Source organism: Canis lupus, chromosome 1 (assembly GCF_003254725.2).
Source record: "Canis lupus dingo isolate Sandy chromosome 1, ASM325472v2, whole genome shotgun sequence".
NCBI classification, from domain to species: Eukaryota; Metazoa; Chordata; class Mammalia; order Carnivora; family Canidae; genus Canis; species Canis lupus.
Genome location: NC_064243.1, coordinates 113,265,946 through 113,279,282, shown reverse-complemented (window position 1 = coordinate 113,279,282; position 13,337 = coordinate 113,265,946). Strand labels below are relative to the sequence as shown.

The 13,337-nt window shown below is 54.3% G+C and overlaps 1 protein-coding gene and 1 long non-coding RNA gene across 3 annotated transcripts in view; one reads left to right on the top strand and one right to left on the bottom strand.

Annotated features, from left to right (window-relative positions):
• Positions 1-65: 65 nt before the first annotated feature.
• On the top strand, positions 66-11,775 carry SHKBP1 (SH3KBP1 binding protein 1). Its single transcript, XM_025424959.3, has 18 exons — positions 66-224; positions 461-514; positions 666-711; positions 816-889; positions 1,170-1,228; positions 1,441-1,521; positions 2,994-3,155; positions 3,252-3,342; positions 3,432-3,622; positions 4,362-4,477; positions 5,273-5,360; positions 5,474-5,590; positions 8,128-8,298; positions 9,274-9,429; positions 9,801-9,897; positions 10,807-10,985; positions 11,130-11,244; positions 11,366-11,775. Exons 1-18 carry the CDS (start codon positions 139-141, stop codon positions 11,589-11,591), a joined length of 2,109 nt encoding a protein of 702 aa, XP_025280744.1. The 5' UTR covers positions 66-138; the 3' UTR covers positions 11,592-11,775.
• Positions 6,696-13,337, bottom strand: part of LOC118351625 (uncharacterized) — a 21,760-nt gene continuing 15,118 nt past the window's right edge. For both annotated transcript variants that reach the window (XR_004807344.2, XR_004807343.2), the window contains 2 exons: positions 11,916-12,342; positions 6,696-9,984 (listed from right to left, as the gene is read on the bottom strand). This is a non-coding gene — a long non-coding RNA (uncharacterized LOC118351625). The remainder of the gene's footprint in view (positions 9,985-11,915; positions 12,343-13,337) is intronic.

The following is a 13,337-nucleotide window of genomic DNA, read 5'->3' as shown; positions in this document are numbered from 1 at the left end:
GAATTAACTGCTACGAGTGGGCGCTTTGTCCAATCGCCGGCGGCTCCGGGAGGCTCCAGGCCAATGAGCAGGCAGTGGGGGCGGGGCCCAAGTACAGACCCGGAAGCGGGTGCTGGCCGGCCGGCTCGCCCCGGGGCCATGGCAGCCGCGGCGCCTGCAGCCGACGGAGTCCCAGGTCGGGGGCCTCCCGGGGAGGTGATTCATCTGAACGTGGGAGGCAAGAGGTGAGTGTAGGAGATTCCTGAGGCCCCCACCTCGGGGGCGGGGAGCGGAGTGGGAGTACCCGCCTCTCCCGCGGGGAATCCTTGTCCATCAAGGATTGCTCCGCCTCCTGCTGAAGGCGCGAGTGCCCGGACTGACGCCCGAGGAGGGCCGGGTTGGGGGGGAGTCGGGGAGGGTAGGGGGCCGCGTTCCTTACTCTTCCTCCAACCCTTCGCGTCCGCTCACTTTCCCCCCGTAGATTCAGTACCTCTCGCCAGACTCTCACCTGGATCCCAGACTCCTTCTTCTCCAGGTGACCGGGAGAGCGAATTTGGGGCGGGCTGTGGGTGGCGGGAAGAGACGGTATGGGGAGACTTAATCCCCCCACTCACCCTCCCCCCGACCCCCCGTGCGCCCACACACACCCTGGCCCGTGACACCTGCTCTGTGTCCCCTCCCTACAGTCTTCTGAGCGGACGCATCTCAACACTGAAAGATGAGACTGGAGCCGTGAGTAGGGCATAGAGCTTAAATAGGGCAGTGGGTAGGAGGAGGGACTGGAGCCTCACTCAGCCCCGCTCTGCCCCATCCATCCTCTGCCTCCCTCCCCGCAGATCTTCATCGACAGGGACCCCACCGTCTTCGCCCCCATCCTCAACTTCCTGCGCACCAAAGAGTTGGATCCCAGGTCTGCATGGGGATAGAGGGACCCCACCGTCTTCATCTTCTTACCCTCAGAATGTTCCCTTAAGCCCCTCAATCCGATTTGAATTGTGTCCTTAGAGTTTAACCCAAACACACACACACATTTTCATTGCCCATCTATTTCATCGCTCCTTAGAATCTTGATCCAGTCAAAATTTGCTACCTCTTGCAATTCTCTGTGCAGTTTTGAAAGCTTCCTCCTCAGAATTCTCGACCAACTCCCACTCCCCAAACTCTAACCCCTGGTGAATTCTGCTACTCAGGGGTGTTCATGGTTCCAGCCTCCTCCACGAAGCCCAGTTCTATGGGCTCACTCCTCTGGGTAAGTGGGGGGCCCCATTAGCTTCCTCATTGCATAGAAAACGAACTCCTGCTCTCCTGATGCTTCTCTCCTGAAAGAAGTTAGGGGTAGCGCTGAGAGCACTGGATTTGGTCCTGGGTCTCAAGGGGGATGGGTGTAGAATGAGCTGGGGAGGGGGATAGGATGTGCCTCAGTACTCCCCAAGTCCCAGCCTTCGAGTTATTCCGCCTCAGTTCGCCGCCTGCAGCTGCGGGAGGAGTTGGACCGATCTTCTTGTGGAAACGTTCTCTTCAATGGTTACCTGCCTCCACCAGGTGGGCACAACTAAGGGATGGAGGGGAGGGAGGGCTGATGGAAGACTACATTTCCCATAAGGTCGAGGCCCTTGGTCGCCTGTGCTGTGAGCCCTGAGACACTATGGGAGTTGTAGTTCTATATCAGAGGCTGGATTGAGGGAAAGGAAGTAGGAGACTGCATTTCCAATGAGGCAGTCAGTGGGCCAGCTACCTGCCCTGAGGCTCAGAAGTGTGCCCTAGAGCCTGAAGGGGGTCTCAGTCCAGGTTTGATTTCCTTGTGGGGAAGCTTAGGAAGAACTGGGGTCCTTTGCAGGGAGGGGAGAAATATAAAGGGGGGGTTATTGACTAGAATCTTCATGGGACGTTAGATCAGCAACCCCCGCAACCCCAGCTGGCCATGGACAATATACCCCAGTGGTTATTGGGAACTGTAGTCTATGAGGCTTTGCTGATGAGAAAAAGGAATAAAATGGGGAAATTCGACTTACAACTACTTCCCTAACCTTGCTCAATACCTTCATGATGTTTGTCAAATACGGAGATCTGTGCTTTTGTTTTCTTAGTTTTACTGTGTTGGGTTTTTTTTAAGTCTTTTTTTTTTTAATAAAAGTAAATTTTTAAATAAAGATTTTATTTATCGATTCATGAGCTCGTGGGGCTTTGGGGGAGCATGACACACACAGAGGCAGAGGGAGAAGCAGACTCCCTGCGGGAAGCCTGATGCAGGACTCATCCCAGGACCCCAGGACTATGACCCAAGCCAAAGGCAGGCATTCAAACACTGAAAAAACCCAGGTGCCCCTAAAAAGTCATTTTTTAAAGTTTACTTTTGTAAGTAATCTTTATAATCCATGTGGGGCTCAAAATTCACAACCTCAAGGTCAGGAGTTTCAGGTTCTTCCAACTGAGCCAGCCAGGTGCCCTGTACAAAAGTCATTTTAAATAGAAGCTTTTTATCACTACCTTTATACCTTGAATAAGTAAACGTGAATATAAAATCCCCAGGGCTCCTGGGTGGCCCAGTTGGTTGAGCATCTGCCTTCAGCTTGTGTCAGGCTCCTTGCTCAGCAGGAAGTCTGCTTCTTCCTCTCTTCTGTACTTGTGCACGCTCTCTCTGCCTCTCAAATAAATAAATCTTTCAAAAAAAGAAAAGAAAATCTCCAAATACCAGTGTTGGGATGCTGCTGCCTGCCAACGAGGTAGGCTTCCATTTCTTAAAGCAAATACTGAAAAGGGAGCACTGTTTTGGCAGCACCAAGCTGATTTGTCCTTTGTGTGCAGCTCAGAGGAATAGAAAAGGGAGTAGCTTGCTGTGTGATTCAGTGTCGTTCGTTGCCCGCCGTGTCCCCACACCACCTAAAATCTTTTTGGCAGGAGACTGTGCCCCACATGTGGGCAAGTCAGTATCTGGCATATTTTAGGTGCTTGTGACGTGGCAATTGCTACAGTTATTACAATCATTGTCACTCTGCTCCTTCTCCCTGCCATAGTGTTTCCAGCAAAGCGGCGGAACCGGCACAGCCTGGTGGGGCCCCAGCAGTTAGGGGGACGCCCAGCCCCCGTTCGACGCAGCAACACAATGCCCCCCAACCTGGGCAATGCAGGGCTGCTGGGCCGAATGCTGGATGAAAGAGCCCCTCCCTCTCCCTCCGGTAGGCTTCGGTCCCCTGGGAAGCTGGGGCAGCCAGCCTGGGGGAGGGGGTGCTGTGACCCTGCCCTGATCGCTCTTCTTCCCCCCACCACCCCAGGGCTACCGGAGGAGCCAGGGATGGTACGCCTGGTGTGCGGACACCACAACTGGATCGCTGTGGCCTATACCCAGTTTCTTGTCTGCTATAGGTGCTCAGGGAGGGTGGTGGCTGGAGGCTGGAGCCCTGTTAATGGGAAGGGCTCACACTGAGGGTTGATGATATTGCCCCAACCCCCAGGTTAAAGGAAGCCTCTGGCTGGCAGCTGGTGTTTTCAAGCCCCCGCCTGGACTGGCCCATTGAGCGACTGGCACTAACAGCTCGGGTGCTCGGTGGGGCTTTGGGGGAGCATGACAAGATGGTGGCAGCGGCCACAGGTAGCGAGATCCTGCTATGGGCTCTGCAGGCAGAAGGTGGTGGCTCCGAGATAGGTATGGTACCAGGACTTTTCCAGAACCTTCTGCCCTTTATTTTTATTTTTATTTTTTTTTAGATTTTTTTTTTAAATTTATTCATGATAGAGAGAGAGAGGGAGAGAGAGAGAGGCAGGCAGAGACACAGGCTCCATGCAGGGATCCTGATGTGGGACTCAATCCAGGGTCTCCAGGATCACACCCCCGGCCAAAGGTGGCGCCAAACCACTGGGCCACCAGGGCTGCCCCCTTCTGCCCTTTAGAATGATGCTTCAACCCTGTTGTCTGTTGGAATTCTCTACCCCATTGGAATTCCTTGGTCTGTTAAAGTAACCCACCCTATATACAGTTCTCACACTTTTGAAGATTCTTTGCATTATTAAGATGTTCCAACCCTTTAGAATTCCGTATCCTGTTAGAATTCTTTGGCTTGTAGAAAAATCCACCCACATAACGATTCTCCCCTCCATCATAATTCCCTGCCCTGTTAGATCTCCCTGCCAGTAGAATCCCAGAACCTGTTAGAATCTGTATTCCCATTAGAAATCTCTGTTTGCCTTGAAAATCTCTACTGGAGTCCCACACCCCATCTGGAATCTGAGCCACGTAATCCTCTGTAATTCCTGCTGGATTCCTCTATCCTGTAAAGATTTTACGGCCCAACTGAATGAATCCTCTGGCCCTTGGAGTTCTTCCTGCCACCTCTCTTCTGCCCCATGAAGTGGGGTCCTGGCTGAGTTCTCCTTGCTCTCTGCAGGAGTCTTCCATCTGGGGGTGCCCGTGGAGGCCCTCTTCTTCGTTGGGAACCAGCTCATCGCCACAAGCCACACGGGGCGCATCGGGGTCTGGAACGCCGTCACCAAGCACTGGCAGGTCAGAACACTGGCCAGCCTAGCTCCCTCTTTCCCAGGTGTCCCAGGGGGGCTTCCTCTCTGCCCCACCCCCTGGCCAAAGCCAGAGACCCTAGCTAGCACTGGGCCAGATCCCTCTTGGGGTGCTGCGGTTATAAAGGCCTAAGGACATCAGATCAGGGACACCTTCTGGAAGGTCTGCTGAGCTGGGGGCTGCTGAGCTGGCAGGAAAGGTGTGGGCCTGCAAAGGACAAGAGAGGATTCTCTAGGCACTGGACGGGGGAGAGGGTGAGTGGAGCTGCTATAGGAGGCTGAAACCCAGAGAGAGACACGCAGATGTCTGTCGTTCCCCCTGCACCCTCCTGGGCCATGTCCAAAATGGGAAGAAACATACATCTGCAGTGTTGCTTCCTCCTGCAAAGTGCATTTGGGAGAGTCAGGCGGGGGTGGAGGGAAACAGACAAATAGGAACAGAGGAAGTCAGGATGGGGGCACCGAGGGAAGGATGGGTAGAGACAGAGGCCAGGCCGAAAGGTGGTGGTGCATGCAGGGATGCAGAGAGGCAGACAGAGGTGAAGAGAAACAGCTAGAAATCCAGACTCAAAAGAGAGGCCGAGAGACAGAACCGCTGACCCTGAGATTTCCTAAGATGGAGAGACACAGGTAGAGATAGGCCTGGAGCAGGCAAGGCTGGAGAAGTAGGCCTAGAAACCCCGGGTGGGTTCTGGAGTTGGGGCTGCTGGGGAGGCCCTGAGGGGAGCTGCTGAGGCAGACGCAGGGTCCTGCCCCTGCCACAGCCCGTCCCGCCGGCCCCCAGGTCCAGGAGGTGCAGCCCATCACCAGCTACGATGCGGCGGGCTCCTTCCTTCTCCTGGGCTGTGACAACGGCTCCATCTACTATGTGGGTGAGCAGCCCCTGGCACCCCTCGAGCCCGAGAACCTCCCCCAGGAAATGGGAGCCATGGGGAAAGGCTAGAGGCCTAGAACAAGCCCGCTTTACCCTCCCCACCCATCGCAGATGTCCAGAAGTTTCCCCTGCGCATGAAGGACAATGATCTCCTTGTCAGCGAGCTCTACCGGGACCCAGCAGAGGATGGGGTCACCGCCCTCAGTGTCTACCTCACCCCCAAGACCAGTAAGCTGTGACCGGCTACCCTGATGCTGCATCAGCCCCAGCCCCCAGTGGGGCTCCCTGCCACTCGCCACTCGTGTAGCTTGACCTAGTGACATTTAGTGGCGGCAATGGGGGAGGGGGGGTTCAACTCTCATTTAGTCATTCAACAAACACTTACTGGGCCCCCCCTTGTGTGTGAGCACTGTTCCAGGGTCTGCGCTGTGGCAGGCCTCTCCAGCCAGGGGCAGAATTGGCCACTAGCTGGTCACCTTTTTGTTTCTTTTCCACCTCTGCATTTAGGGCATGATGCTTGCAGGCTTGTAAAACAAAGAGAGTGTGTCCTTTTTCCGCTTGGGACAGTTTTTTAATTTGGTTTCTTGACTTTAAATGCAGAGAAATAGGCTCCTCTGTTTGTTTGTTTTTTATAAATGTATTTTAAATTTAATGAGCAAATCTTTTTTTATTATGTTATTTATTTATTCATGAGACACACAGAGAGAGAGAGAGAGGCAGAGACACAGGCAGAGGGAGAAGCAGGCTCCATGCAGGCAGTCCGATGTGGGACTCGATCCCAGGTCTCCAGGATCACGCCCTGGGCCAAAGGCAGGCGCTAAACCGCTGAGCCACACAGGGATCCCCCTGTTTGTTTTTACTGAGATGTAATTCACATACCAGAGCATTCACTGTTTTAAAACATACAATTCAAAAAAAAAAACAAAACATACAATTCAGTGATTTTTAGGAGACTCACAAGGTTGCACAACCATCACTACTGTGTAGTTCCAGAACAGGATTTTTATCGCCCTAAAAAGGAACCCTGAACTCGTTAGCCATCATACCCTATTCTCTCTTCTGACAACCCCTGGAAACCTAATCTACTTTCTGTCTCTGGGGATTTGCCAATTCTGGACATTTCACGTAAATGGGGCCATAATAATACTTGGCATTTTGTGTCTGGCTTTTTCACTGAGCATAATGGCTCTTTTTTAAGTTTATTTTTTCTTTTCTCTTTTTTCTTTCCTTTTTTTTTTTTTTTTAATGGTTAGTGCTTTCTAGATCTTAAGATGTCCTTGCCTACTCCCAGGTTGCAATGATTTGCCCTGTGCTTTCTCCTAGAGGCTTTGCAGTTTTAGCTTTTTTTTTTTTTTTTTTTTTTTTTTTTATTTATGATAGAGAGAGAGGGAGAGAAAGAGAGAAAGGCAGAGGGAGAAGCAGGCTCCATGCACCGGGAGCCCGATGTGGGATTCGATCCCGGGTCTCCAGGATCGCGCCCTGGGCCAAAGGCAGGCGCCAAACCACTGCGCCACCCAGGGATCCCAGTTTTAGCTTTTATTTGTACATCTCTGCCGCTTTTCACATTACCTTTTATGTATGGTGTGAGGTAAGGCTCAGGGTACAGTTTTCTCCCAGCAGCCGTGAATTAAGTAACATACCTACCCTCACACCTCTCTTCACCTTTCCTCCACGGAAGGCCCCTTGCTGATTTCATATAGTTATTCCTCTCTTACCCCCACCCCTACCCCTCCCCACCACCACGCTGTCATGTTTACCATTTCTCTCTGTATTTGTTCCTGTCCTTACAAAATGAATGCACACAAATGGTCCTGGGCGTATATGTCAATTATCCCCTTACTTGTGCCCACCCTGCCCTCAGTTTCGTGTCCTTCTGTTTTGCTGTGCACAACCCTAACCCACTGCTTTGAACCACTGTACAAACTTATGAAAACCATGCTTTACCTACCCACATTCCTTAAGATGGCCCATTAAGTTTCTGACAGTTGCAAAACAATTTTTCCCCCCACTCTGGAAGGTTGGCGAGGGTGAGAAGTCCCTTAGATGTGGGTTACATTTTCTTTCTTCTTTTTAGGGGAGGGGGGTTACATTTTCTTATCTTGTCGTGTGTTCATATGTTTTTATGTGTTTCAGCCTTTTGCTCTGTCATCCCACCTCCCTCTGTGTCTGTCTGTCATTATATCCTTGCAGAGATCCAGTTTCTTGGCTCCCTTTGCCTCCCTGTTTTTCTATTATTTTTTTTTTTTGTCTCTGTTCTCTGTCTTATTACTGCTTTCTCTCTCTCTCAGTCTTGTTTTCTGTCTCTGTTTCTCTCTCTCCGATCTGTCCCTCTCTCTTTTCTTTTTTCTTTTTTTAAGGAATGTAGTTTAGGGCAACCCGGATGGCTCAGCGGTTTAGCGCCGCCTTCAGTCCAGGGCGTGATCCTGGAGACCGGGGAGCAGATCGAGTCCCACATCAGGCTCCCTGCATGGAGCCTGCTTCTCCCTCTGCCTGTGTCTCTGCCTCTCTCTCTCTTTCTCTGTGTCTCTATGAATAAATAAATAAAATATTTTTTAAAAAGGAATGTAGTTTAATTTTTTTAAAGATTTTATTTATTCATGAGACACAGAGAGGCAGAGGGAGAAGCAGGCTCCCTGCGGAAAGCCCAATGCGGGACTCAATCCCAGGACCCCGGATCACACCTTGAGCCGAAGGCAGATGCGCAACCACTGAGCCACCTGGGTGCCCCTGATCTGTCCCTCTCTTCATCCTTGGCCCCTCCCTAGGTGACAGTGGGAACTGGATTGAGATTGCCTATGGCACCAGCTCAGGGGGCGTGCGGGTCATCGTGCAGCACCCCGAGACCGTGGGCTCGGGGCCCCAGCTCTTCCAGACCTTCACCGTGCACCGCAGCCCCGTCACCAAGATCATGCTCTCGGAGAAGCACCTCATCTCAGGTGGGCCTCGCTGTGCTGCCCCAGCTGCCTGTCTCCCTACAGGACGATGACCCAGATGGGAACGTGAGACCGAGGCATGGGGGTGTCCCCTGGGGAGAGAATTTTAACCTGGGCAGTAATTGCAGAAGTGGGAGAATGCTGTAAGGGGACCCATCCAGCCAAGAGTGAGCGATTTATCAGTTCTGCAAGCATCGACTGAGCACCTACTGTGTGCCCAGCACAGGGGGTAAGGTGATGGACAAGACAGGCCAAGTCCCTACCCCTGTGGAGCTGGTGTTCTGCTGGGGATGGCAGATGAGAAATAAATTAGAATAGAAGTCACCAAGAGGCATGATGAAGACCATGGATAAACACAGAGCTGTGTGAGCGGCTAGAGAGTGGTGGGGTCACTGGGGAAAGAGCTTTGAACTGAAATGAAGGAATGAGCAGTGCAGCATGGTGGGGACAAGCCTTCCAGCAGACAGAACAGGCATTGCAAAGGCTCTGAGCAGGGAGGATGATTGGTGCCCACCCCTGGAGTAGGGTGGGCAAGGGAGAGCGTGGAACTTTGTAAGCCACACAGAAGATTCTGTCCTTGACCCGGATTGGGATGGAATCTCAGGAAGGAGTGCTGCGAGCCGAGGAGGGCCTTGACCTGACACAGGTGTGCACAGGATCCCTCTGGCTGTGTGTGGGGATAGACTGAGGGGGCAGGATGGGAGCAGGGAGTCTAGATAGGAGGTGATGACAGGCAGGACCAGGGTGGGGACCGTGACAGGGTTGGGTGGAATAAGGCCCTGAAATGATTTTGGAGGCAGAGCCAGTAGGGTTTTTAACCATGTCGAGTTCTGGGGAAGAGCGAAATTGTCTGAAAGGGAAGAATTCAGAGGGGCCTGAATCCTGCCACCTTTGCAGGGGTCATCGTGGGGCTCAGGAGGGTTGGGCAGTGGGGATGCTGCGGCTGGCCTGACCTGCTGCTGCCCATGTGCTCCTCAGTCTGTGCCGACAACAACCATGTGCGCACGTGGTCCGTGACTCGCTTCCGAGGCATGATTTCCACCCAGCCCGGCTCCACCCCGCTCGCCTCCTTCAAGATCCTGGCACTGGAATCGGCCGATGGGCATGGTGGCTGCAGCACTGGCAACGACATCGGTGCCTACTAGCCCCTGGCCCCCTGCCCCATGCACCCTGCCTGACCCCTGGCCCTTCACCCGACCCACCCAGCTGACCTCCTTGACGTCCATTCACTCCCAGCTGCCCCACCCCACCATTGAATTCTGTTACCCCATCAATTCCTCTGACTGCCACCTGATCCAGGACCCCCACCCCACATCCCTGAACTCCGCTGACCGGTGGCTGACCCCCAATCTTCTTGGAGCTCGCCCAATTCCAGAAACCTGGGAATGGGGACGTAGGGTCCTGAGAGGGATTCATCCGTGGGGAAGGAGGCAGAGCCTTGGGGCCCAGAGTCGCAGGCTACCCAGGTGGCCCTGACTCCCACCCCCAACACTGTCCTGGCCCAGGCCCATACGGCGAGCGGGATGACCAGCAAGTGTTCATTCAGAAGGTGGTGCCAAGCGCCAGCCAGCTCTTTGTACGCCTTTCATCCACTGGTCAGCGGTGAGGACGGTCCCATCCAGCAGGGGGGCCAAGGTGGGGGGTGGCGGTGGTCAGAGGAAGAAGGCACGATACCAGCTGGGTCATGTCCTGGAGGCCAAAAGAGGGTCCTAGCCAAGGGCCATTGGAAGGAGCAAAGGCTAGGAAGGAGCATGAGGATCCTAGGTTTGGTGCCCCAAGGAATCAAAGGGATGACACATGGGGGTGGCAGTGAAGCTGGAGAAACCCCAGATGCCCATGCTGGATCCCAGGGTGGTCAGGCCCCAAGGTGGGGCAGGAGGCATGGGCACAGGCATTGGGGCCAGGGGGTGAGGACACAGGCACCTGTGGGGGCCTAGCGGAGAGGCTGGCTGCAGGCCTCTGAGGATTTTCTTGAGGAGGGACCCCCCCCCCCCGAGGTTCCCAAGGTTGGAAATGACCAAATAGGACATCAGTGAAGCGCCCATGGTCTGGGGCTTGGAGCACTGGCTAGGGCATCAGTGGGGGGCGGGGCCTGTCGGTCGATCACGTGATTGTGGGAAGCACTGAGATTCCCTGAGCCTGCTGGGGGGCCGTGGCCACTGTGGGAGCTGGACCTGGAGTTGGACAGGAGTCCAAGAGCCCAGGGAGGAGGCTGGGGGTGGGGGTTGGGGTGTCCCTGGGAGAGACCCCACCAGAGGCTGAGGGGAGGTGCCCAGGATGACACACACAGGCCTTCCCTGAGCCAGGCCTTCCCTGAGCCGGGACCAGGGGACAGCAGATGTGGGGGAGCATCCCACTGGGGACATGTTGCGGGGTGCCGGGCAGGAGCGTGCCCTGGGGCAGGAGAGGGAAGCCTGTGGTGGTGGTTGCAGAGGCAGGACCCAAAGCCATGGCTGTGGGGTCTGCGGCCCGGGAAGGGTGTTGGGGTGACCCGGCTCCCCTCGGTCTCAGGGTGTGCTCCGTGCGCTCCGTGGACGGCTCCCCCACCACGGCGTTCACGGTGCTGGAGTGCGAGGGCTCCCGGCGGCTCGGCTCGCGGCCACGGCGTTACCTGCTCACCGGCCAGGCCAACGGCAGCCTGGCCATGTGGGACCTGACCACCGCCATGGACGGCCTCGGCCAGGCCCCCGGTACGCCCTGCCCGCCTCGGGGTCCCCCCTGCCCCCAACCCCTGCCCCTGCCCTCTGCGCCCTTCATCTGTCCCCCTGCCCCCCCCCAGTCCCTTGCCCAGTGATCCTCGTCTTGACCCCCTGACCCCCTTCCTCGCCCCCCAGCCGGTGGCCTGACAGAGGAAGAGCTGATGGAGCAGCTGGAGCAGTGTGAGCTGGCCCCCCTGTCTTCCTCCAGGGGCTCCCTCCCCAGTCCCTCTCCCCGCACCTCCCTCACCAGGTAGGCACAACTCCACTTCCCCCTCTGTGCAATGGGAGAGGGGGCAGGATGTGGTTGCGGGGCTGGGGGTGCTGCTCGCCTGCCCGGGATGACCCACACCGACCCCCATCACCCCTCCTAGTCTTCACTCCAGCAACACCTCCCTGGCTGGCCGGCGTGGGAGCCCGAGCCCCCCACAGGCTGAGGCCCGGCGCCGCGGGGGAGGCAGCTTCGTGGAACGCTGCCAGGAACTGGTGCGGGGTGGGCCAGAGCCCCTTCGGCCGCCGACACCAGCCCCTCGGCCCCCCACGGGTCTCGGAGCTCCCCTCGTGCCCCCCAAGGTGAAGCTCAATGAAACTTCCTTCTGAACATAACTGCCATGGTGCCTTTGGATACCCAGGTCCTGGGGGTCTCTGGTGCCTCCCTGCTTCCTGTCAGAGCCCCGGATTCAGGGCCAGGGCCTCCTTGGAGTGGTCACTGTTACTAGGCCCCCACTGTCCCCTCTTGTGGAACCAAAGTCACCCTCCCCTAATAAAGTTCTCACTGCCAACACCTTGCTGACATTCTTAGAGGTTTTGGGGGACCCCCAGGGAAAGGGTAGGAAAGATGTGGGGACCAACCAGATGTCTGGCTGTAGATTCAGGAACATCTGGCTCTCGGTTCAAGCAAAGAAGGGGAACGGAATGATTTACCCCTGGCTTCAGGCATAGTTGGATCCAGGGATTCAAAAACTCTTCCAGAATGTCTTTCCATCTTCTGGGTTTGCCTGCCTCTGGGATGCATCATTCTCAGTCAGGTTTTCCCTTCTGGGTGCCAAGATGACTCCAGGTACCTCCTTAGCAACTTCTTTTTTTTTCTCTTTCTCTAGCAGCAGCAGCAAAAAATAATAATAATAATAATAATAAAAATCACATGACTGATTCTTAGTGGCTTGAATTTAGTCAGATGGCTGTCCCCTGAACCAATCACTGTAGCGCATGTGATGGAGGCCTTCCACTGTTCCAAGGGTCACCTGCCCTCACACGCCAGGAGGTGAAATCAGCCCCATGTTGACAGACTGGAGGAGTTTCTGGAAGGCGAATCAGGGTACTGTTACCACAAGCAGGGATGAATGGCTACCTGTCAACAGAGACACAGATGTTGGCTCTGTGATCACCACATCCTTAACATTTGTACCCTAAACTTCACCATGCCAAACACCTTGCCTACATCCCTGGCTGCCCAGTCTCATCCCTTTCTGTCTTTTCCTTGGGCCAATGAAGAGGAGAGAAAGAGGGCCAGACTAAAAACAAGGGGTCTTAGAATCTGTTCATTTGAGAATTCCAGGGTTTCCGGAATGCCAGGGTTTCTAACATAGTGGAAAGGGGTCCAGAATGTTAGGGAATCTAGAACACAGAACTATTCCAGAATGCTACTGGATGGATGACATTAAGGTTCTTTGCATTTCAAATAATCCAGACTGCAGAAGTTTCTTGACAAAAGGGCCTGGAAGTCAATGATTCTAGAACAGAGGAGTGTTCTAGAATATATGTGACTCTACATTAGTAGGAATATTTTGCATGCCAGAAATTCTGGAATGCTGAGAATTACAGGACACAGAAAGCAATCTGAAGTACTAGAATATCTAGAGCATAGGGTATTCTGGGGTGTCAGCTCCTCTAGATCACTAGAGGGTTTGCTTGCATTCCAAGAAATCCATAATGGCCGGGGGTCTGGATTGTCAGAGAATCCAGAACATAATTGGGAGATAAGGGATCCTAAAACATGAGTGTTCTGGAATACCTATGAATCTCCAGCTCTGGAAATATTTCTACATGCTAGGACATTCAGAACCCGGGGGATATTTGAATGTTAGGAAGTCTAGAACAGGGGATCCCTGGGTGGCTCAGCGGTTTGGCGCCTGCCTTTGGCCCAGGGCGCAATCCTGGAGTCCCGGGATCGAGTCCCGCGTCGGGCTCCCGGCCTGGAGCCTGCTTCTCCCTCCTCCTCTGCCTCTCTCTCTCTATCATAAATAAATAAAATAAATATTTTAAAAAAAGGAAGTCTAGAACATAGGAGGGGGTGTCTGGGATGTCTGGGAATCTAGAATGTGGGATGTTTTATAATTCTCACAG

Excerpts from the sequence above, each read along its gene's own strand:
- SHKBP1 (XM_025424959.3), top strand. The coding sequence starts at position 139 with ATGGCAGCCGCGGCGCCTGCAGCCGACGGAGTCCCAGGTCGGGGGCCT. Across the intron at positions 1,229-1,440 it reads CTATGGGCTCACTCCTCTGG|TTCGCCGCCTGCAGCTGCGG; the intron begins GTAAGTGGGGGG and ends ATTCCGCCTCAG. Across the intron at positions 9,898-10,806 it reads CTTTCATCCACTGGTCAGCG|GGTGTGCTCCGTGCGCTCCG; the intron begins GTGAGGACGGTC and ends CCTCGGTCTCAG.